The sequence below is a fragment of the Manis pentadactyla genome, chromosome 2 (assembly GCF_030020395.1).
Source record: "Manis pentadactyla isolate mManPen7 chromosome 2, mManPen7.hap1, whole genome shotgun sequence".
Lineage (NCBI taxonomy): Eukaryota > Metazoa > Chordata > Mammalia > Pholidota > Manidae > Manis > Manis pentadactyla.
In genome coordinates, this window is record NC_080020.1 from 205,425,952 (window position 1) to 205,449,285 (window position 23,334).

Consider the following 23,334-nt stretch of genomic DNA (forward strand, 5'->3'; position numbering starts at 1 on the left):
CAGAACCTAGTGAATCTTTTCTTCAGTTTCCCTTCCTTGAGAGAGAGTACTTAGACATTCTGTTATCGATTCTGGTTTACATGCCTTGGAAAAACTCCTAAAACATTTTAGAAAGGGCAAGAGTGCCACCTACTGTTATTTTTTCAGGTACCACAAACTGGTAAAATTTTCATGTTTAGACTAATGAGTTTAAGTACAGACGGAATCATATTATAATATGAGTCGATGGTAGTTGAGGTACCTACCTAATAACTATATAGTATGATTATACTAGGGAGGAATTTATCTTTGTCAAACCATGCCTCTTAACATTTGTTGACTTAGAAAAATAATTGTGGGAATAATCTTCATGATTTGAAGGTCATGACATAACATTAAAGAAACTTTGAGAAGCAAAAACATTGAAGAAACTTGCTCTGTAGTATACTTTTTAAAAGATGCCACTTTCTAGGCCCCTTATGTGTCATGACATAGTTTGCCACCACTGCTTCCCTTAATGTTTTATCCTGACTGTTGTTAGGAAAAAGAGAAATCCTTTTCATGTACTATTGATTAAGATTCTAACTAAGTGATTGATTTCTGCTGAGGCAAAAGTAGCCTTCATTTCCATGAGCTAAGTTATACACAGTTGGGTATTCAAAATAAAATGCTAATAAAAATAAAAATTTGTTTTAATAGGTGTATAATTTGTCTCAGAATATTCAAGAAGATGATCTTCAACACTTGCAAGTATGTATATCTCAAAGAGTGTGTCCCAAAGTATTGAAAATTAAATTCTCACTTTATTATGACTTTATACCAATAAGCCTATAATATTATAAGAAAATTGAATATTGTATGATTTTAAACTGATGTACAACTTCTTAACTAGGAAGAATTTTAATGTATACCCAGTTTTTTAGAAAATGAAATGCTTGGCTTTCAAGTGATTTTAAAGGCTCTGATATCTGTTGGTCTGATATAGAACAGCTTTACAGATGTCTTCTTTCAGTTTCTTTGGGAGCGTTATTTTAAATAACTTGATTTAATAGTTATTTACAGAGTACGGCAGACTTGCAATGGAAGAAATCTACCAGAAACCATTTCAGGTAAATAATTATTCTATCATATCTTAAAGTTTACCTATGAAATGCTGTCAAGCCACAATATCTTGTGACTCTAGAGATGTGAGGATATTACAACCAACTCATTTTTAGCAACAAATTAAGCAGAGTTGAAACTAATTTATGGTAATTTAATCAGCTTATCAGTAGTAGGTTAACAAAATAGGAAAAAGAACAAATGAATATAAATTCTTGATACTTCTTCTTAGAGTAAGAGGTAATGTTTCTCTTTAGTAGAAATTATTTAACCCCAAAACTTGAGACAGTTTTGTAAATTTTTTTATACATGACAGACTACCATGAAATATAATGGGTGTCTTTTTGTGGTATATTACAAGTTGAAGTTAGACCTGTTCTTCTTTATTTTGGTTTCATATAGAAGAGTTCCAGAATTTATTATATATCTCCCCCTCCTCTACTCCCTCTCCTCATGTGTTTTTCATTCCTTTTAAATGCCAGGTACAGAATATTAAGTCAGAAATTAACCTGGGTGGAGTTATTTGAGAAACATATTCTCTGCTTGCTTCTGTGGAGTCCTATCATGACAAAGACTTAAAAAAAAAAAAGCCCATTTCAGATAGTGTAATTTACAAGTTGAAATTAGTACTATTTGGTCAGTTATATTATAGTAGGTGAGAATGACTCCACCTATTCATCAGCGTTTTGAAGTCCCTCCTTTGTGACAGCACTACTGGTGAGGTTAAATGTTACTGGGTTTACATTTTTTCTCCCTTGGTCTTATCTGGCTAAGTGATCACTTTTATGAAATAGTTGGCAGGTTGTACTTCATTTTGTATATGTGGAAGAGATATTCTATTTGGCTTGTATAATTTTTTCTACATGGGAGTAATTATGTAACTTGGGGTATTTGCCAATGTCTGGAGATAATTTTGGTTGTCACAGTTTTGGGGGTGGGGGAGGTAAATGCTTCTGGTATCTAGCACGGAGAGATGAGCAATGCTGGTTTGTAATGCACAGGATAGCCTTGCACAACTAACAGTTATCTGGCCCAAAATGTTAATAGTGCTGAGGTTGAGAAACTTAAGCATATATGAATAAAATGTTCTGTGAACAGAATTAGTTGGTCTAGCATTTGGTTAGTTGGTCTTCTAGTTATACAATCTTGACTTAAAATTGTGAACTCTATGTCCCGATTTGCCTTTTGTTCATTTTTTAAAACACTTGTGCTTATGGTGGCTTTTCGTTTATACACAGTGAGGTTCTCAAATACAGGCAATGCTTGGTATAGAAATGAAGTATTACTACTTTAGGTAGTCTGTTAATGTAACTGTGTATAGTATTACCCACTTGGTTACTATAACTTTTGATAAAGATTGTTTAGGGGAGAAAGGGAGGCTTCAGTTGTTAAAGTACTGATTGTTTTGTAAAATTCTGTAAGAAATACTTTTTCACTTTTTTGTCTGTAGACATTAATGTTCTTGATTCGAGATTGGAGTTATCCTTATGAGCATTCATATGGTTTGGAAGGTGGAAAACAATTCCTTGAGAAGAGATTGCAGGTAAACCCCCATTTCTTGGGAGAGCATTAGCACCAGGCCAGGTGAAGGAGTGAGCTGCCTGGACTGCTGCTTAGACTTCCAATCTCTAAGTGTCATTGGAATAAATTGAGTATCCAAGTTAGCTCAGATGACTCCATACATAATGATGAAAAGTAAGTTGGTTATACTCTTGCTAGATGACACTGCCCTCAAATAGAAATTACAGAACTAATATTTCTCTCCAGAGCCAACTTCCCTCTTACTAAATAAGTATTCAAAGGAGAAATGTTAGAAAGAGACTAATATTTTTATCTACTTAGATTGCATGTATGATTCTTTCTTGCCCAGCTAAGCTTCTGAACATTTGTGACAGGCCGGATAATACAGTGTGCATGCACTGAACATAGATGACAGGAGAACCTATCTCCAAGGAGTATTGTCTCAGAGTGACGGCATATAGAACTAAAAAAAGGATCTTAAACATCATCCGATTCACTCTTCTTTTCTTCACATATAAAAAAACTGGAATCCAGAGAAGTGATTGCCTTTGGTCACTTAACTAATTATTGATAACTGGGACTAGGGCCCAAATATCCAGACCCCTGGTCTATGTAATATGGCAACACAAAGTTATTCATAGAAAACAGGCTCACCAACATGACCCTTTATTTGTTTTTTTATTATTAAGTTATCATTGATACAGAATCTTATGAAGGTTTCACGCGAGCAACATTGTGGTTATTACATTTATCCATATTATCAAGTGTCCCCCCACCCCCCACAATTGCAGTCACTGTTCATCAGCATAGTAAGATTCTATAAAGTCATTACTTGTCTTCTCCGTGCTATACTGCCTTCCCCATGACCTACCTATATTATGTGTGCTAATTATAATGCCCCTTAATGCCCTTCTCCCTCCCTTTCCACCAACTCTCCCCTACCGCTTCATAACCACTAGACCCTTTTTGGAGTCTCTGAGTCCGCTGCTGTTTTGTTCCTTCAGTTTTGCTTTGTTGTTACACTCCACAAATGAGGGAAGTCATTTGACACTCGCTTTTTCCGCCTGGCTTATTTCACTGAGCATAATACCCTCTAGCTCCATCCATATTGTTGTAAATGGTAGGATTTGTTTTCTTCTTATGGCTGAATAATATTCCATTGTGTATATGTACCACCTCTTATTTATTCGTTCATCTACTGATGGACACTTAGGTTGCTTCCATATCTTAGCTATTGTAAATAGTGCTCCAGTAAACATAGGGGTGCATGCGTCTTTTCAAATCTGAGATCTTGTATTCTTTGGGTAAATTCCTAGGAGTGGAATTCCTGGGTTAAATGATACTTCTATTTTTAGTTTTTTGAGGAACTTCTATATTGCTTTCCACAATGGTTGAACTAATTTACATTCCCATCGGCAGTGTAGGAGGGTTCCCCTTTCTCCACATCCTTGCCAGCATTTGTTATTTTCATGTGCCTGTTGGCAATCTGAATTTCTTCTTTGGAGAAGTGTCTGTTCATATACTCTGCCCATTTTTTAATAGGTTTATTTGCTTTTTGGGTGATGATGTGTGTGAGTTGTTTATGTATTTTGGATGTTAACCCCTTATTGTATATGTCATTTAGGAATATGTTCTCCCACACTGTAGGATGCCTTTCTGTTCTGCTGATGGTGTCCTTTGCTGTACAGAAGCTTTTTAGTTTAATGTAGTCCCATTTGTTCATATTTGCTTGTGTCTCCCTTTCCCGAAGAGATATGTTCAGGAACAAGTTGCTCATGCTTACATTTGAGATTTTTGCCTATGTTTGCTTCTAAGAGTATTATGGTTTCATGACTCACATTTATGTCTTTGATCCACTTTGAGTTTACTTTTGTGTATGGAGTTAGAGAGTAATCCAGTTTCATTCTCTTACATGTAGCTGTCCAGTTTTGCCAACACCAGTTGTCGAAGAGGCTGTCAATTTCCCCATTGTATATCTGTGGCTCCTTTATTATATATTAATTGGCCATAAATGTGTGGGTGTATATCTGGACCCTCTATTCTGTTCCTCTGGTCTGTGGGTCTGTTCTTGTGCCAGTACCAAATTGTCTTGATTACTGTGGCTTTGTAGTAGGGCTTGAAGTTGGGGGGCATAATCCCTCCAGCTTTATTCTTCCTTCTCAGGATTGCTTTGGCTATTTGGGGTCTTCTGTGTTCCATATGAATTTTAGAACTATTTGTTCTAGTTCATTGAAGAATGCTATTGGTATTTTGATAGGGATTACATTGAATCTGTATATTGCTTTAGGCAGGATGGCCATTTTGACAATATTAATTCTTTCTATCCATAAGCACAGAATGTATTTCCATTTATTAGTGTCCTCTTTAATTTCTCTCATGAGTGTCTTGTAGTTTTCATGGTGTAGGTCTTTCACCTCCTTGGTGAGGTTATTCCTAGTTATTTTATTCTTCTTGATGCAATTGTGAATGAAATTGTTTTCCGGATTTCTCTTTCTGCTAGTTCATCATTAGTGTATAGGAATGCAACCGATTGCTGCATATTAATTTTGTATCCTTCAGCTTTGCTGAATTCAGTTACTAGTTCTAGTAGTTTTGGGGTGGATCTTTAGGGTTGTTTATTTACAATATCACATCATCTGCAAACAGAGTTAAACTTCTTCCTTACCAATCTGGATGCCTTTATTTCTTTGTGTTGTCTGATTGCCATGGCTAGGACCTCCAGTACTATGCTGAATAAAAGTGGGGAGAATGGGGATCCTTGTCTTATTTCTGATCTTAAAGGAAAAGCTTTCAGCTTTTTGTTGTTAAATATGATGTTGGCTCTGGGTTTGTCGTACATGGCCTTTATTATGCATGATACTTGCCCTCTATACCCATTTTGTTCATAGTTTTTATCATGAATGGGATGTTGAATTTCGCCAAATGGTTTTTCAGCATCTATGGAGATGATCATGTGGTTTTTGTCCTTCTTTTTGTTGATGTGGTGGATGATGTTGGTGGATTTTTGAATATTGTACAATCCTTAAATCCCTGAAATAATTTCCCCTTGATCAGGATGATCTTTTTTTGATGTATTTTTGAAATCAGTTTGCTGATATTTTGTTGAGTATTTTTGCATCTATGTTCATCAGGGATATTGGTCTGTAATTTTATTTTTTTGTGGTTTCTTTGCCTGGTTTTGGTATTAGAGTGATGCTGACTTCATAGAATGTGTTTGGAAGTATTCCCTCCTCTTCTGCTTTTTGGAAAACTTTAAGGAGGATGGGTATTAGGTCTTCACTAAATGTTTGATAAAATTTAGCAATGAAGCCATCTGGTGCACGGATTTTGTTCTTAGGTAGTTTTTTGATTACCAGTTCAATTTCCTTGCTGGTAATTGGTTTGTTCATATTTTCTGTTTCTTTCTGGGTCAGTCTTAGAAGATTGTACTTTTCTAGAAAGTTGTCCATTTCTTCTAGGTTATCCAGTTTGTTGACATATAATTTTTCATAGTATTCTCTAATAATTCTTTGTATTTCTGAGGTATCTGTAGTGATTTTTCCTTTCTCATTTCTGATTGTTTATGTGTGTAGACTTTTTTTTCTTGATAAGTCTGGCTAGGGGTTTATCTATTTTGTTCATTTTATCAAAGAACCAGCTCCTAGTTTTATTGATTCTTTCTATTGTTTTATTCTTCTCGATTTTATTTATTTATACCCTTATCTTTTATTATGTCCCTCCTCCTACTGACTTTGGGCCTCATTTGTTCTTCTTTTTCTAGTTTCAGTAATTGTGAGTTTAGACTGTTCATTTGGGTTATTCTTCTTTCTGAAGGTAAGCCTGTATTGCAGTATGCTTTTCTCTTAGAACTGCCTTTGCTGCTTCCCATGGGTTTTGGGGTATTGAATTATTGTTTTCATTTGTCTCTACATATTGCTTGATATCTGTTTTTATTTGGTCATTAATCCATTGATTATTTAAGAAGCATGTTATTAAGGCTCAATGTGTTTGTGGGCTTTTTTGTTTCCTTTGCATAATTTATTTCTAGTTTCATACATTTGTGGTCTGAGAAGGTGGTTCATATCATTTCATTCCTTCTCAATTTACTGAGGCTCTTTTTGTGGACATAGTATATGAACTATTCTTGAGAATGTTTCATGTGCACTTGAGAGGAATATGTATCCTGCTGCTTTTGGGTCGAGTGTTCTGTAGATGTCTGTTAGGTCCATCTGTTCTAATGTGTTGTTCAGTGCCTCTGTCTCCTTACTTATTTTCTCTCTGGTTGATCTGTCCTTTGGAGTAAGTGATGTGTTGAAGTCTCCTAGAATGAATGCATTGCATTCTATTTCCCCTTTTAATTCTGTTAGTATTTGTTTCACATATATAAGGTACTCCTATGTTGGATGCATAGATATTTATAATGGTTATATCCTCTTGTTGGACTGTCCCCTTATCATTATGTAATGTCCTTCTTTATCTCTTGTTGCTTTCTTTGTTTTGAAGTCTATTTGGTCTGATACAAGTACTGCAACTTCTGCTTTTTCTCCCTATTAGTTGTGTGAAATATCTTTTTCCATCCTTTCCCTTTTAGTCTGTGTGTATCTTTGGGTTTGAAGTGAATCTCTTGTAGGCAGCATATAGATGGGTCTTGCTTTTTTATCCATTCAGTGACTCTATGTCTTTTGATTGGTACATTTGGTCCATTTACATTTAGGGTGATTATTGGTATATATGTACTTATTGCCATTGTAGGCTTTAGATTCGTGGTTCCCAAAGGTTGCAGGTGAGTTTCTTTACTATCTAACAGCCTAACTTAACTCACTTAGTATGCTTTTTCAAACACAATCTGAATGTTCTTTTTTTTTCTCCCTTCTTTTACTTCCTCCTCCACTCTTTATATATTAGGTGTCATTTTCTGTACTCTTTGTGTATCCCTTGACTGACTTTGGGGGTAGTTGATTTAATTTTGCATTTGCTTAGTAATTGGTCTGCTTCCTTTACTGTGCTTTAATTTTCTCTGGTGACAGCTATTTAGCTTTAGGAGCACTTCCATGTATAGCAGTTCCTCCAAAATACACTGTAGAGATGTTTTTTGGGTGGTAATGTCCCTCAGCCTTACTTACCTGGAAATTGTTTAATCCTGCCTTCAAATTTAAATGATTATCTTGCTGGGTGGAGTATTCTTGGTTGGAGGCCCTTCTGTATCATTGCATTAAATATATCATGCCATTCCCTTCTGGCCTGTAAGGTTTCTGCTGAGAAGTCTGATGATAACCTGGGGTTTTCCTTTGTACGTGATCTTTTTTCTCTCTCTGGCCCCTTTTAATTCTCTCTCCTTGTCTTTGATTTTTGCCATTTTAATTATTATATATCTTGGTGTTGTCTTCCTAGAGTACCTTGTGTTGGGAGATCTCTGCATCTTCCATGACCTCAGAGACTCTTTCCTTCCCCATATTGGGGAAGTTTTCCACAATTATATCCTCAAAGACACTTTCTATCCCTTTTTCTCCTGGTACCTCTGTAATGTGAATATTGTGCTGCTTGGATTGGTTACAAAGTTCTCTTGTTGTTATTACATTCCTAGAGATCCTTTTTTCTCTCTTCGGCTTCTTTGTTTTCCTTTTCTCTAATTTCTATTCATTTACCACCTTCTCTATCTCAGTCTAACCTGTTAGATTGCTTCCATTGTATGTTTCATTTCAGATACTGTATTTTTCAAAGTTTCTATCTTTCTGAAGTCCTCACTGAAATCTTGAATATTTTTATGTAGCTCTGTGAGCATGTTTATGATTTTTATTTTGAAGTCTTTATGAAGAAGATTGGTGATTTCAGTTTCATTTAGTCCTCTTTCTGGTGGTGTTTGTTGGATTTTTGTTTGGACTAAATTCCTTTGCTGTTTCATAATTATAGTGATTACTATGGAATAAGAACTTTGTGTAGGTAGCACCCCCTAGTGCCCAGAAACTCTGCTCTCTGGAGCTGCCCAGCACCTGAATCCATGGTGGGGGTTGCAGGTGAGCAGTGCTGGTGCATGCCAGGAGGAAAGAGCTTTTTCCTGCTTCTTGGCTGCAGTGCGTGCCTCCAGCACCAGGTCCAGAGGGCTGAGCATGCAGGAAGGAGGCTCTGCATTACGCCCCTGTAGCTGCTGTAGGTGGGGCCACCCTGTGGCTGGCGTGGTGTGATGGCTGGGGCAGCAGGTGTGTGAACCGGTGCTGGCTGGGAGGAAGGAGCGGCAGGCTGCATATCACAGTGTGAGGCCTCGGCGCTGTGTTGCCAGCCAGAGAAATGGAGCGTCTGAAGCTCCTGAAAGCTCCCAACCTGCTGGGCTGCGTGCACCGGGACAATTTTGTTGACCTGTCCTTTCTCCTGAGCAGCAAGCTTTGTGTAATCCTTGCCCCTTTAACGTCCCTCTTGCTGTTGGGAAGTCTTTCAAAGTGCCTGCCTTTCTTTTGTCCCAGAGTGGCCAGTTGTGGGTACCTGTTCTCCACAAGTGGCTTGAATCTCAGTCTCTCCATGTATTCTGCGTGCCTTTGCTTTCTAACCCCACTAATCTCCAGAGCACCATGTAATGTGGGTTCATTCTTATGGAGCAGAATTCCAGGGCTGCGTGTTTAGCAGTCCTGGGCTTCTACTACCTCCCCACTCTGTTTCTTTTGCTGCTGCCTGTGTGCTGGTGTTGAGGGAGGGCTTGGGTCATGCCAGATCATGGCTTTGGTACTTTACCATTTTCTGTGAGGTCTTCTCTTTTCCCTAGACGTAGGCAGTCTGTTCTGCAGTCTTTGGGTCACTTCGCTCTTTCAGGCATAGTTGTATTTTTCTGTATTTTTGTGTTACATGTGGTTTTGGAAGGAGGTTTCTTCCTGACTTCTTACACCATCATATTTTTCCCATGTCCTGACCTTTTATTCTTAAAGGGTCCATGGAATACTTGAGAAAACCTGGGGTCAGATACTAGCCATCTCCTCACATTCACAAAAGATATGTGAAAGCTCTTTATTCATAAATTGGAGGGTTCTCTCTTTTGGTTAATAAAATTTTGTTTGCCAATGGAATGACACATTTAGTTTCTAAAGCACTTTCAGAGACTTGGGGTACAATATGATTTTGTTCCCCAGGTACAAATATAAAAATCCCTAACTTGAGATAAAAACCAATTCTTCATTCTTGGATTATTTGAATGGCATTTCTAGTCCTTACTGTTGGAGATAATTTCTGACATCAGAGTTCTTTGGTTTGAAATTAACACAAAGCCCATCAGGCATCCTTACTAAACTCAGAATTGTGCACTCCAAAGGCACGGTCTTCTAATGTCTCATTGAAGTGATAAACAGAAACATGCTCAGATCATAAGAGTGCAGGTTGATGAATTTCTACCAATTGAATATAGCCATCTAACGAGCACCCAGAAGCATCTGCCTCCATCCACTAACCCCCTGAGCCCTCCACTACTATCCTGACCTCTAACAGGCTTTGTTTTTGTGCTTTATGAAAGGCATCACATAGAGTATGCATTCCTTTGTGTGTAACTTTTTTTGCCCCAGGTTAATCCATCTTGTTGCATGTAGTTCAGTTCATTTATTCTCATTGCTAGGCAATACTCCATTGTATGAATACACAGCAGTTTTTCCCCTGTACTCTGGATGGAGATTTAGGGACTTTTCAGACTTCGTTGATTACAAATGTGTGTTTTTTTAGAATGGTTCTTGAGAAAAGCCTTTTGGGACAGTATGTGAATTAGAATGGGATAAGAAGTTACTAAAAATCTAAGTTTAAGATTTTCTTCCAAAAAATACATGGCAATCTCTCTTCCCAAAACACTGATAACTAGCTTTAATCATAAATAGTCACTTGGATTGAGTGCTGAAATCCTCACAAATTTCTAAGGTTCTTTGGACTGTAGTGGAGCATTTCACTCTAAGTGTTCTTTAGCTCAGGGGCTGACCTTTTTCATTTGTATTTTGGCAAATTAGTACCTTATTTTTCGCTTTGCCATTATAAGTACTTTAAAGGCAAATTCTTAATTTATTTACTGGTTTGTAAACCACAACTACAACTTGTTATTATGATGTTAGATACTATGATTAATTATTATTTGTATTTTTCTCATATTCTTGGCAGCTAGCTAACATGGGAAAAAACATCTTTTCTGGTTTAGAACAAAGTAGGGTCTTACTAAAGTGGTCAGAAATGGGTCTTAGTAAAATTTTATATTGTCAAAAAACAACCCATCTTGAGTAGCATCTAGGTTAAGTGTGCATGTATGTATGTGTCTGTTTCCTTAAAATATTTTTTCTCCTATTTTTACCTTCATTCTGTCTCCTTCTGCCCTAGGTAAAACAAAATCAACACGAAGAGCTACAGAATGTAAGGAAGCACATTCACAATTGTTTCTCAAATCTTGGTTGCTTCCTTTTGCCACATCCTGGTCTTAAAGTTGCAACTAATCCTAGTTTTGATGGGAGATTGAAAGGTGGGAATTCCCATTCTTGCTAAAAATCAGAACTTAGTTTTTAGAGGCTGAAAGTCTTTTTAAATACATGGTTCCTTAAATTTTCTGTTTTGTACTGGAGGACATTTTGATGTGTTTGACATGATTGTAATGCTCCGTGTGATCTTTGTAGTTTTCTCTTGGTTCTTTGCAGACACCTAGCATATTGATTAAGATTGTAATGTGGTCTGTTGCTCAGCACTGATATCTTAAAAATTCTGAAGGCTGAGAACATTTCAGTACTTCATCTAACTGTAGTCTTCTGAAAAGCTTTACCAATATGTTACATTGATGTAATGGATTTAAGTCTCTTTGTTTAAGGTATAATTTTGTGTGTATATTTCGGGATTATTTTGAGCATGATAGCAAAAAAAGGCTTGAGGATTGATGAAATTTTTATAGTGTAGCTGGAAAAGCAAAACCTAGTATTAAAATTTAATATAATTTCATGACTTGTTTTTTGAAAAGTATAGTTTAATACTTAATCTGGAGTTTGTTAATCTGCAATTTGTTTTATTTATTATTTGAGCTGTAAGAATTATTGGAGGATGAGGGAAATGGAGTAGGAAAGAGGGGGATTATATTTTTTTCTAGGAGATATGACATGTTTGGGTGAGTTTTTTTAAATGAGTTTATGTAAGTAATGGGTACTATGTACTCTTATTTCATGAAATAGAGTTTTATGAACTCACTAATGGGAACTTCTTTATTTTTTTATTTTTTTTGGATAATATGTTGACTAATTTCATGTCCACTAGATATTGATGAAGACTTTAAACGAGAGCTACAAAATCTGGTTCCATTGCTGCTTTCCCCTGAAAATTTGGTAGAAAAAGAGATCAGTGGATCTAAAGTCACTTGTAGAGATCTTGTAGAATACTTTAAGGTAAGAAAACTCTTATGTTTAATGACTTTGAAATATAGCTGATTCAAAACTCATATGTATGTATAAGAAATTTCTTATCTTTATTTTAAAACAAAAAAGTAAATTCTGCCTTGAATATCAGTATTTTAAGGATACTTAAGGTGTATCAATATTTTAAGGGTTTTAAGATTGTAGCAAACAACTTATATCTTCTAGACAGTGCTTTTGTTTACAGAATTGTCCTGCTTTTTCTGCTATGATACGGAGAGAAGAACCATTCACCATATTATTAAAATACCACTCGTGATACTAGGTATTGGGAGCATTGGGAGCATACATAATTCTGCATCCTGAGTTCTCACAAAAGTCTTATCTCAGAGTTCTGAGGACTTGATAAGAGCAGCTGAAAGTATCAAAACTGGCTTCTGAGTTCAAAGTATTCGTAGATTTTCCCCCCTCTGCTCTTTAGTCCTTTAACTTGCTTTCCAGAGCAAGACCATTGTAGAGGGCTGTCTTTGTTCATAGTATTTACAGATAGGTGGCAGAGAAAAAACAGTTAACTAAGAGTGTATTTTTGGGCATTTATTGGACACTTGATCACTTGCATACTATCTTTGTTGAATCATGATTCAATTTAGAGTCAGTAGACAGTTGAGATGAAAAGACTATTTGGGCTTCTAAAAACTTCTATCTTTCCTTACTCTTAGACCACAAATTAGGTCTTTTTTTTTTTTCTTCTTGAAGTGAAATGTAATTTAAGCTAGTCAAAATAAAATACTGAGTTTAAGTGTTTTCTAACATATTTATTTGAAACATTGGCAGTACGGGAGAATTACGGATTTCTTTTCATAAAGTGGATGGCATTTTACATATAACCTTTAAATAGGAGATACAACTTTTATGCAAGTTGGAATTACATTTAGAAATATTTCTCTAGAATGTTATTTAGCAACACATGCATTTGATAAGTGTTGAGAATAGGGTTAACTTTGTTGGAATGAGCGTGTATTATTTTTAAAGCCTCGACTTTGCTTTCAATAGTGTACATCATTTTTATATTTAATGATTTTCTTTCTTTGGGGATGTGGAGCCAAATTGCATAACCTAGCAATATAATGAGTCTTCTGTATTTTTAGGCTTACATTAAAATTTATCAAGGTGAGGAACTTCCACATCCAAAGTCCATGCTTCAGGTAATGTGTGTTGTACATTATTTATTTATGAAGGAGAAAATATCTGCTTTAGAGATAGATACTGTAAATTGGGTGGTGTTTCTTTGCATGGAAATACATTTTCAATATTTACAGTAATACATGTCATGGGTCCTGAAGTTTTTATATGATTTTGTTTGTAACTACAGATTGCAGACCTTGCACACATATAAATCATCAGAAATAAGAGTCCTCGGTACCTTTTCTTCAGTTGTTGAAAAGTGTAGGAAAATTCCTATTGCAGAGGATAGCTTAATATGGGCTTCTCTGAACCAAGCTGCTCCTGTTTTCCTAGTCTTTGACAGTGAAAGTGGATTGAAATAAGGTTTATTTCCTCTTGGTATTAGTGATTTAAAGCTGCTTCTAGTGAATATAGGTTTTTTCTTTTTTTTAAAAGCTGTTTTTTTGGGGGACAATGTTATTTAAACCTAGTTTGTATTTTTAAGGATTTTCTACTTTGGCCAATTTCTCAGTTTTATAGTGGATTAAACACTATTTTCTTAAAAAATTCACTCAATAAGCAGTTCTGTGGATTTAAAAATGTCTCCTGTGTAATACTGTTTATGAGAAAGAGAACCGTATGGGTAATTCTTGATTCTTTACATCTGGAGATTTGACATGTTTTAGGGTTGTTATATATTTAATTATCTATCATTTGCTGAATATATGTGGTATTTTCTACAAACTCATTTTAACAAACCCAATCAAAACAACATTAGGGAGTCAGTCTTTTAGAAGCAATTATTATATCCTTTATACTGGTGCTCCTTTCTGTTGGAAAGGAAAACTGGAAGTTGATAATATTTTCTCTGGTTGATTTTCAGATTTGCTCACTGTACATAATTTATTGTATTACTCAGAATTTATAGAGTCATCAGGTATTTTTTGCATAAAAGTGGGACATTGTCTTTTATTTTTAGGCAACAGCTGAAGCTAATAATCTTGCTGCAGTAGCAGGAGCAAGAGAGATCTATTGCAAAAGTATGGAACAGGTTTGTAACTAAAATTTAAATTTGACACTGGAATGATATAGAAGACATAAATATTTACAACAATTGAAATTATCTGTGCTCCTTATGAATGTACTGTCATATTACATCATTCCTCGATACCCCTTTATCATCAGCTGGAAATAAGCTAAGAAAATAGTTACATGGTTAAAGTACAGAGTATGGGTGGTAAGTTATTATATAAACCATACTGAAAATTTTTCTGATAAATGATTCAGAGTACTGTTAGTAGTAGCTTCAGATGTAAGTAACATTAGTTTAAGGTGAAGAGCAATTTCTATGTTAATCTTGCTAACGTGAACATTAAAGTACCCTTTTGTGTGTTATCTTTTACTCTCTTGCCAGCAGTCTTGTTTACTCTTACGGGTATTGGTGAGTCAAATGAAGTCAGGTACAGATTGCAGGGTAATTTCTCTCACTTTATTGGTATTAGTCATATTTAGAAATTTTATTTTGCTTGAATCAGTCCAACATGTAAGAAATAAATAGGTTATGACTATGTGTGAGGTATTATGAACGAGTTTAAAACTCAACCATGTAAGTGGTTTGACTTTGGAGACTAAAAACTATGAGGAGGGAACTTGTTTCAGGTGCGAATTACATCCTAGCATGTAATCTGTCCTACTGCAATCCTGTCTTTACAGGTATGTGGTGGGGACAAGCCTTACATTGCACCTTCAGATCTGGAGCGAAAACACCTGGATCTCAAGGAAGTGGCGATTAAACAGTTTCGTTCAGTAAAAAAAATGGGTGGAGATGAATTCTGTCATCGTTATCAGGACCAGCTTGAGGCTGAAATTGAAGAAACCTATGCAAATTTTATAAAGCACAATGATGGCAAAAATATCTTCTTTGCTGCTCGCACTCCTGCCACACTGTTTGCGGTCATGTTTGCTATGTATATAATCTCAGGACTGACAGGCTTCATTGGCCTAAACTCTATAGCTGTCTTGTGTAACCTTGTCATGGGGTTAGCACTGACATCTCTTTGTACTTGGGCATATGTTAAATACTCTGGGGAGTTCAGAGAAATTGGAACAATGATTGATCAGATTGCTGAAACACTATGGGAACAGGTTGGTATCTGTCTTTTGATTTTTCAGTGATTAATCTCATTTCTGTGACTCCCTCCCCTTTCCTCCCTCCACAGTATTTATTCTTTACCTTTATATGAGGAATGTCAAAAGGATATTACCTGTTTTGTTTGGATGTATAATCTCAATATAAAATAGGAACTGAAGAGTTTTTTTTTTTTCTTCAGAGTCATAATTATAGTGTGCTTTGGTTGGCTTAAATCTGTAATCTCCTTTGGATTGAATCTTATTCAGAGGCCTGATTATACCAGACAGTGAGCAGGGTCAGAGTCTCTAAGGAATTTTTTTCTTTGAGGAAATATAATATAATTGGTGAAGGAGTTATAAAGGTAAGGAAAGGAAGTCTGAAAGTATAGTTCTTTAGGAAGACAAGTTTCTCACTAATATTGCCAAGAAGCAATACGTGCTTATATTCCAGGAAAAATACTGGATGTTCAGGTCTTCATTGCCTTCCATGAAGACAGTGGTGGTGATTCACTGATGTACCACAATCCCTGCGGGGATTTCTTACACCAGAGACTTTGCCTCTGTGCTATGGAAATACTAATGAAAAAGCAAAGCACCACAGACAGCGAGCCAGCTTCTCTTAATCACAATCTTTTACCTCAAACCAGAATTCAAAGGTCACGCCTGACAAGTATCTACTAAGGAAAGACATGATGTATGTCGGCTGTCTGTGTGCTGGAATTGCCTGTGTTTAGAAAACTGCATTTAAGGATGTTGTCATTAAAACAATCATCGTGAAATTCTTGAGCATCATGTCAAGGAACAGAATGAAAGCTACAGTTATTACTGATGGACAGTATAATAAGCATTTTCAGATACCATTTCTGGGCCAGTAAAGTATTGGGCTTATTTGAAGATCTAGGATATGCAGGTCCATGTTGGTTTTGGCTTTAAATTTAAAGACTTGAAGAATGAAGAAGTAAACCATTTTTTGAAAAAAGTTGATCGGTTGTTGGTTTTTCTTGTAAAATGTCATTATTATTTTATAAAGTGACCCACTTTCTAATTTGGGTTTTGCATTTATTCTTTAGAGAAATGCTCTACTTATTCAGATCTGATTTGGGCATTTGTGTTTGGATATTTATTAAATTTAAATTTTTCTCTCTTAAAAAATCTCTTCATATTTTTTGATATCTTCTAAGAGCAGATGGATTAAAAGCTATCACATCCTCACTTAAAAAAATATTATCTACTTTAAAATTTTGGACCATTACTAATTTTCTGCAATGTGAAGTTCAATAACTGTACAATGTCTTTTTTTTGAAATCCAGTTCTCTTCTGTACAGCGTTTATTCTAGGATTTTAGGGGTGCCATTATTACAAAACAAATGGAAGAATCTCAAGTGCATAAGGTTATTTTTCAGTATAGTTGAGGTAAGGTGGTCACTAGTCAGAGATCTGTGCTGTGTCAACAAACCTTGTCTAAATGTTTTTGCATTTCTCTTTTCTTTTGCTTCAGAGGAGTCCCAGGAAGGTGAGAAACCTACAAAGCCTCAAATTCTTGTAGTTGTAAGCTCTGTAACTTCACGGTGCTCTAAATCATTTTCCTAACGCACCACTCCATGTTTTAGGTGTTTTCCAAACTGTTTGAAGTTACTAGACGTCGAATGGTTCATCGTGCTCTTTCATCAGCACAGCGACAGAGACTGTCATCCAACAATAACAAGAAGAAAAATTAGACAGTATTTTTAACTTTTTTCTCTATCTGAAGTGTTCACACTTATACATGTAGGACAATAAGCAGGACCGTCTGGGCCGGTCTGCATAAATGCTGTATACATACCAGATTTGATGCTGCATATAGGGTATGGAATTGCACATCCATCTCATAGGAATTGTAAATGGTTTGAATAAGAGGAAAGTAATTTTGTTGCATTATAAAATGTCTAACTGCATTACTTGTAGCATCATAACTTCTTTTGGGGAGAAGCATCTTTTTATTTCCCACCTTCCTGGTTATTTTCTTCATTGCTTTGAATTGAAATTTTCTATCTATTTTTATATGTAACTCTTTTTTTACCTCATGTTTTTATTTGTTTTGCACATTTCTCATACCACAGGTATTGAAGCCCCTGGGTGATAATTTGATGGAGGAAAACATAAGGCAGTCTGTAACAAACTCTATCAAAGCAGGCCTGACTGACCAGGTGTCTCATCATGCCAGATTAAAGACAGACTGACAGTTCATCTCCTCATGGACTCCACTCTCCCTTTTGTTCATGCTTGCTGTACAATGAGAACTCAAATAAAAATAAACCAAAGTTTACAATCAACTGTAGAAGTAGTTTAGTATAACTGGCTTCACAGATGGCTGCCACAGAGTGTGAAGATTATTTGTTGGTTTTATGCATTCTGTTTATGGCTCCTAAGACGTGGAGACTGGCTGAGGAGCATTAGTTTATCATGCACATTTGTGCCATGCTTAATTCTTTTTTTCCTTTTTACTTAATCTAATGTTAGTGAAATTTGTCTTATGTAAAAGGATATTTCAGGGAAATATTTTAAGAAATCTATTTAGAGTCTCTTCAACAGTGTCCCATTGAAATTTTGATTTTTAGAGAAGTTGTGAATCACTGTATCAAGAATCAGATGTGAATAAAATGAAGCCTTTTTTGAGCCACTACATTAAAAGTATATATTGCTTTACTGCCTTCAATATCAGTATTACATAAATGCATGTATCAGAAACTTCACAGAAATTACATGACAACTCTTGTAGCTAAGAAAGTGATTCTGAGGTGTACATTTGTCTTGCCTTTTTAAATTTATAAACCTGCCCTAAAAGGAGATGCGTATCTGGGGAACTGAACTGTCTTCATGCAGTTCAGCCTTCATGTACATAAAATATGCCATTAATTTTATTGGGGGAGAAATTCCATCCAAAAATGTTGCCTACAGCTATGAGTTAAGAGTGTCTGTACAGTGTGTAGCTTTTATTTTCTAAAATCACAGATAGGGCATGTATATGAATTATAAATATATAAATACAATTTTGTATTAAAAGTTTTGTAGTTTATGGCAAAATCTGGTTCTGTGGTAGGCTAATAGGTACAGTCCCTGTGAAGGAATGTTTGTGGCTCATGTCAGTGTGTGAATGCATAGACAATTTGAAGTTTTTGATATATTTGTGATATTTATCTTTCTTGAGCACTGCAATCTCACCCCCCAAGGGAATTCAATGGGAATGTTTATTGTGACTTTGTCCTCTGTTGGATTTTAAAGTTATTTCCTGTAATTTATTTTCAGTACATGATTAAAAATTTGTTGTATATATAAAATGAAATTTGTGATTCTTTTTTAAGGAATCCTTCAAGTATGTATGTATTCCATTGCCTAAACCATATTTGTTTATACTGCAAAGAGCATGAGCAGGAACCCCCCGGGTGAGAGCTCTAAGGTATTGTGCCTCAAAACTGAGCTTGTAGAAAGTTATTTTTCTTTGTCTCTGTTAGGGGAAACTTACTGTGATTAGTTTAGGTGTAGGAGGGATTAATTTCTTTTCTCTCTTTTTTAAAATTTTTGTGGTATATGTAAGGCTAACATTTTTGCAGTATTTTTGTAGCCTTATGAACACCTATTAAAGCACCAACTTTGGTTTTTAAGTGAAGAAAATTCAGATATTGAGTTGCATGCCTGAAAGCTCTAAATTTACATTGGTTGATATATCTCTTCCCCTCCTCCTTTCAAATCCTGTTTTTATATGGATTGTGTTTGTTTCCATCTGTATTAAAAAACAATTGCTACCAAATCATCTGTTCTTAAACACAAAGATGCACCTGGGAAGTGTCTCTTAATTTCTTCTACCACCCTGTTTTATGAATGCTGTGGACTGTTTTTATGAATGGAAAAATAAAAAGTTATATAATAGCAATTCTTCTGAAATTAAAGACATAGCTTGCTTTTTTTTAAACAAAAGGGTTGTAAAATCTAGACCATTGGATATCTTAGAATTTCCTGTTGGAAAGAGTGTGCTTTCCCCAAAGAAGATATAATTCTGCAAAGGATTCCAAGAAAGCACTTTGATTTCAGCTGGAAGATTCTAAACATTGTTAAACAAGAAGCAATAAAAGGGATTAAAGACAAACTCAAAACTTGACTGAAATAACTTTGGTGTTAGTATGTTTTCTGTAGTACAGTTTTTTAGTAATCAATATTACAAGGTAGGTTTTCTTTGAAAAATTATCTTCCTAATTGAGACTATTTAAATAATTTACTTTTGTGCAGGGGACAGTCGTTTACAACCTTGCTATTGAGTGTGCCTTACATATTTCTCGTGAAGCCGGCTGGTCATCCTTGCTTCATTGAACGTACTGTATTAGGATTGAATAGCAGTATTTCTCTCTGGAGGATTATATTCTCAGGGTACTCTGAGCTGGGCTTGCTTTAGCTATTTTACTTCCAGAATTGGTTACTTTCAGAATCGGGCAGACGATGGACATCACTCTGACTGCAGGTGTGAGTGCTACTGATGTTAGTTCCATTGTTTCAATTATTAGGGGATTAAAAAAAGTTTTGGTTTTGACTTGGCTAAGAACCTATTAAAAATATACAGTAAAATTTCAGAAAACACTGTGGTCTGCTATTAGTGGTCCACAATATGTAAATATAAAAATGGCCTTTCAGAATGTCTTTTTCATCAGTTGCTTAGCCTTATAACTAGGGAATTGGCATTCTGATGAAGTGCTTGTTTGCTAGCGTGGATTACTTGGGTCTGTTCCTCACACTTGAGGCTTCACCAGTTTCATTCATGGCCTGAATTCCCATGCTTTGACCAGAATTGATCTGTGCACCTAAGCGCATAGCTGTGGGCAATGAGAAAATCAGCTTGAAGAGCTGTGAGCTGTGCTGCTGGCAGCCATTTTCTCACCTGGCCAGGGTGTACTATCCTCATGGGGTTTACCAGTCAGATGACTGTCTTACTTGGATTCAGTCTGGAACCTGTCAGAGAGAGAACTTAGCTTTGGGGAGTCTTCTGGTTGGCCTGGGCAGACAACCAAATTAGGGTATTACCAAGCAGGACAGAGAATTGCCACTTTGTCTACCTGAGTCTTCTATGACTTGGAATTTCTCCTTCATATTTGCACTTTGCTGGAGTTTAGGCTAGGGAATTGATTTCCCCTTGACCTACTTCGGTGCAGTACAACTTCTGTTATGATATTTTCAGTTTGTAATGTTTGGGGCTTTTCAGAGCTAAAGCTAGCTGTTGACCAGGTCAGAAGTACCTGATGAATATGTATAAAAAGGAGGGGGGATCATAGCCTTTGTATAGCTCAATAAAGAACTTCCACATAAATTAGTACTTTTCATACTAATCACAGTCCTGTGATATAGATAGGAAACCACTTCATCAGAAAAGGTGTCTCAGTTATCAGGCTTGCAGACCTAGGAGTGCCAACTACTTCCAGGAGTTCAAATTGGTACAAAGGTTCAGACAAGTAATATTCCTAACTCAGAATGAAAGCTCCATCTTGGCTGCATTCTGAAAAGCACTAAAAGGTAGAGAAAAGAGATTTTGTTGATACTGCAACAAGGTGAAAGCCACCCATGATACATTTTTTTTTAATGAAAAATTTCCTGTCCTTTTGGTTGTATACCTTTGAGGTAACTATTATTTGATGTGTTTTATGAAATATTTTCTATGCTTAATAACATGCATAAAACATACCCTAGATGGTTTTTTATTAAGGTATTATTGATATACACTCTTATGAAGGTCTCACATGAAAAACAATATGGTTATTACATTACCCATATTATCAAGTCCCCCCCATACCTCATTGCAGTCACAGTCCATCAGTGTAGTAAGATGCCACAGAGTTGCTACTAGTCTCTGTGCTACACTGTCTTCCCCATGATCCCCCCCACATGATGTGTACTAATCATAATACCCCTCAATCTCCTTCTCCCTCCCTACCCACCTTCCTCCATCCCTTCCCTTTGGTAACCACTCGTTCCTTCTTAAGAGTGTGTGAGTCTGCTGCTGTTTTGTTCCTTCCGTTTTGCTTTGTTGTTATACTACACAAATGAGGAAAATCATTTGGTACTTGTCTTTCTCCGACTGGCTTATTTCACTGAGCATAATACCCTCTAGCTCCATCCATGTTGTTGCAAATGGTAGGGTTTGTTTCTTTCTTATGGCTGAATAGTATTCCATTGTGTATATGTACCACATCTTCTTTATCCATTCATCTACTGATGGACACTTAGGTTGCTTCCATGTCTTGGCTATTGTAAATAGTGCTGCAATAAACATAGGGGTGCATATGTCTTTTTGAACCTGAGAAGTTGTATTCTTTGGGTAAAATCCTAGGAGTAGAATTCCCGGGTGAAATGGTACTTCTATTTTTAGTTTTTTGAGGAACCTCCATACTGCTTTCCACAATGGTTGAACTAGCTTAAATTCCTACCAGCAGGGTAGGAGGGTTCCCCTTTCTCCACATCATTGCCAGCATTTGTTGTTCTTAGTCTTTCTGGTGCCGGCCATCCTTGCTGGTGTGAGGTGATAATCTCATTGTGGTTTTAATTTGCATTTCCCTGATAATTAACGATGTGGAGCATCTTCATACCCTTGATGTTTTTACACAAAAAATCCTAGCCATATTTTTTTCCTATAACATGAACATTTTCCTAGGCCATTAATAAATTCTTTAATGCTTGCAGAGTTGCTTTGATTCTTCTAAGGGTAGGTGGGCTTTTGATAGAGAGCACTAGACCTTGGATTGCTGCAAGTGGTATTTTTTATGACAATTTTCCCCCTTACCACAGGATTGGTGAATCCGATAGTAAAATGTAAAGGGTATGTAAGAAGCAGGTACTGGAAGAGAAAATTTGTACTCAGTCGCTTTTCTCAAGTCTCTGTCTGCTGGCTCTGTTTGGCTAATACAATCTGGTAACTACTTGAAGCGTGTCCATATTAACTTTTTTTTTTTAATGGGTGGGTAGGTATTGGGGTTATTAATTTTTTTAGACTTTCTGACAAGTTTACATGGTAAACAGCATAGTCACTCCGGAGGAAAATGGCTCAATAGCCACTGACAAAAAGAGGTCACCTAAAAACTTGTGTAACCTAGAACTGGAAGAATACTTCAATTTCAATTCCAGGAAAAGAGATGGACCTTGGAGTTAAAACCGAGCTTGACCCCCGCACCGCCTGAGCTGGGCAAGCACTTCTGTAGCAACAACTCCAGCTGATGCATTTCTAAAGTGGAGGTAACACCTCCCAGGGTTGTCAGGAGGGTGGGATGAGAACGGACGTCAAAATCCTGGTAGACGTTTTGAATTCCTTTTGTGGGGATGATAATTCGGGGAAAATGTATCTTCCAAGTCATATCTACTTTAAAATTTTTCTCCCTCTGCTTTCTTAAAAGAATAAACATAAATCTCGGAGGCGGTTGGTCATTGCTATTTTATCTGTGGAAAAAAGCACTATCGGTACATTCTTTTCCTGAACTGGATTAAATTCCTTGGAAAGAAGGAACCATACTTGATGCATTTTTTTAAATCGTTCACATTATCTAGTATTTTTGTGCATGGCAAATGCTCAGCATATTTAAACATGGGCTGGACTGGTCAACTTCATCCCTTCTACCCACCTTCCATACTTAAATACATACCATCTGTAGGTGGTTATTTGGCAATTGTGGGCTCTTAAATATCAATGGTAGGATTTTTTCCTTAGCCTCAAACTGTTAAGGAACATTATCATTAACTAAAAAAATGGTAAAATAATTGGTGTAGGGTAACGGTAGCCTAATTTTAGAGATTTGGATTATCCACAGAACTTTATTGATAAGTATTTTATTGATAAGTTTATTGATAAGTTTATTAACAAGCTTCTTGTTAAGTCATTAGTTCTTCCAAAATTGGGTTTATGGACCGGTGCAGTAAGGAGTTAAGAGTTTATATATTTATGGTGTATCTTTAAGAACACTTAGCATTGCTTAGGAAAGAGAAGATTGAAGAGTTAGCTCTTCCTGGGAAGACAAAGTTTTACGGGAGGCAAAAGACCCAAATGAGCTCATTTAATGTGAATACTGCCAGTGCTGGTGCAGTAAAACCTTGGGGTGGGTATTTCTACCTC

The 23,334-nt window shown here is 36.2% G+C and overlaps 1 protein-coding gene across 6 annotated transcripts in view; it reads left to right on the plus strand.

Moving 5' to 3' along the window:
- The window catches only part of ATL2 (atlastin GTPase 2), a 64,661-nt gene extending 45,520 nt beyond the window's left edge, over positions 1–19,141 (plus strand). For 5 of the 6 annotated variants that reach the window (XM_036931598.2, XM_036931594.2, XM_036931596.2 and 2 more), the window contains 10 exons: positions 679–729; positions 1,032–1,088; positions 2,531–2,623; positions 10,912–11,050; positions 11,827–11,954; positions 13,070–13,126; positions 14,065–14,136; positions 14,799–15,230; positions 16,714–16,728; positions 16,826–19,141. In XM_036931598.2, coding sequence (XP_036787493.2) covers positions 679–729; positions 1,032–1,088; positions 2,531–2,623; positions 10,912–11,050; positions 11,827–11,954; positions 13,070–13,126; positions 14,065–14,136; positions 14,799–15,230; positions 16,714–16,728; positions 16,826–16,933 — 1,152 coding nt within the window. In that variant the 3' untranslated portion in view covers positions 16,934–19,141. The remainder of the gene's footprint in view (positions 1–678; positions 730–1,031; positions 1,089–2,530; positions 2,624–10,911; positions 11,051–11,826; positions 11,955–13,069; positions 13,127–14,064; positions 14,137–14,798; positions 15,231–16,713; positions 16,729–16,825) is intronic. The other variant, XM_036931595.2, reaches the window with a different exon arrangement.
- Positions 19,142–23,334: the final 4,193 nt, after the last annotated feature.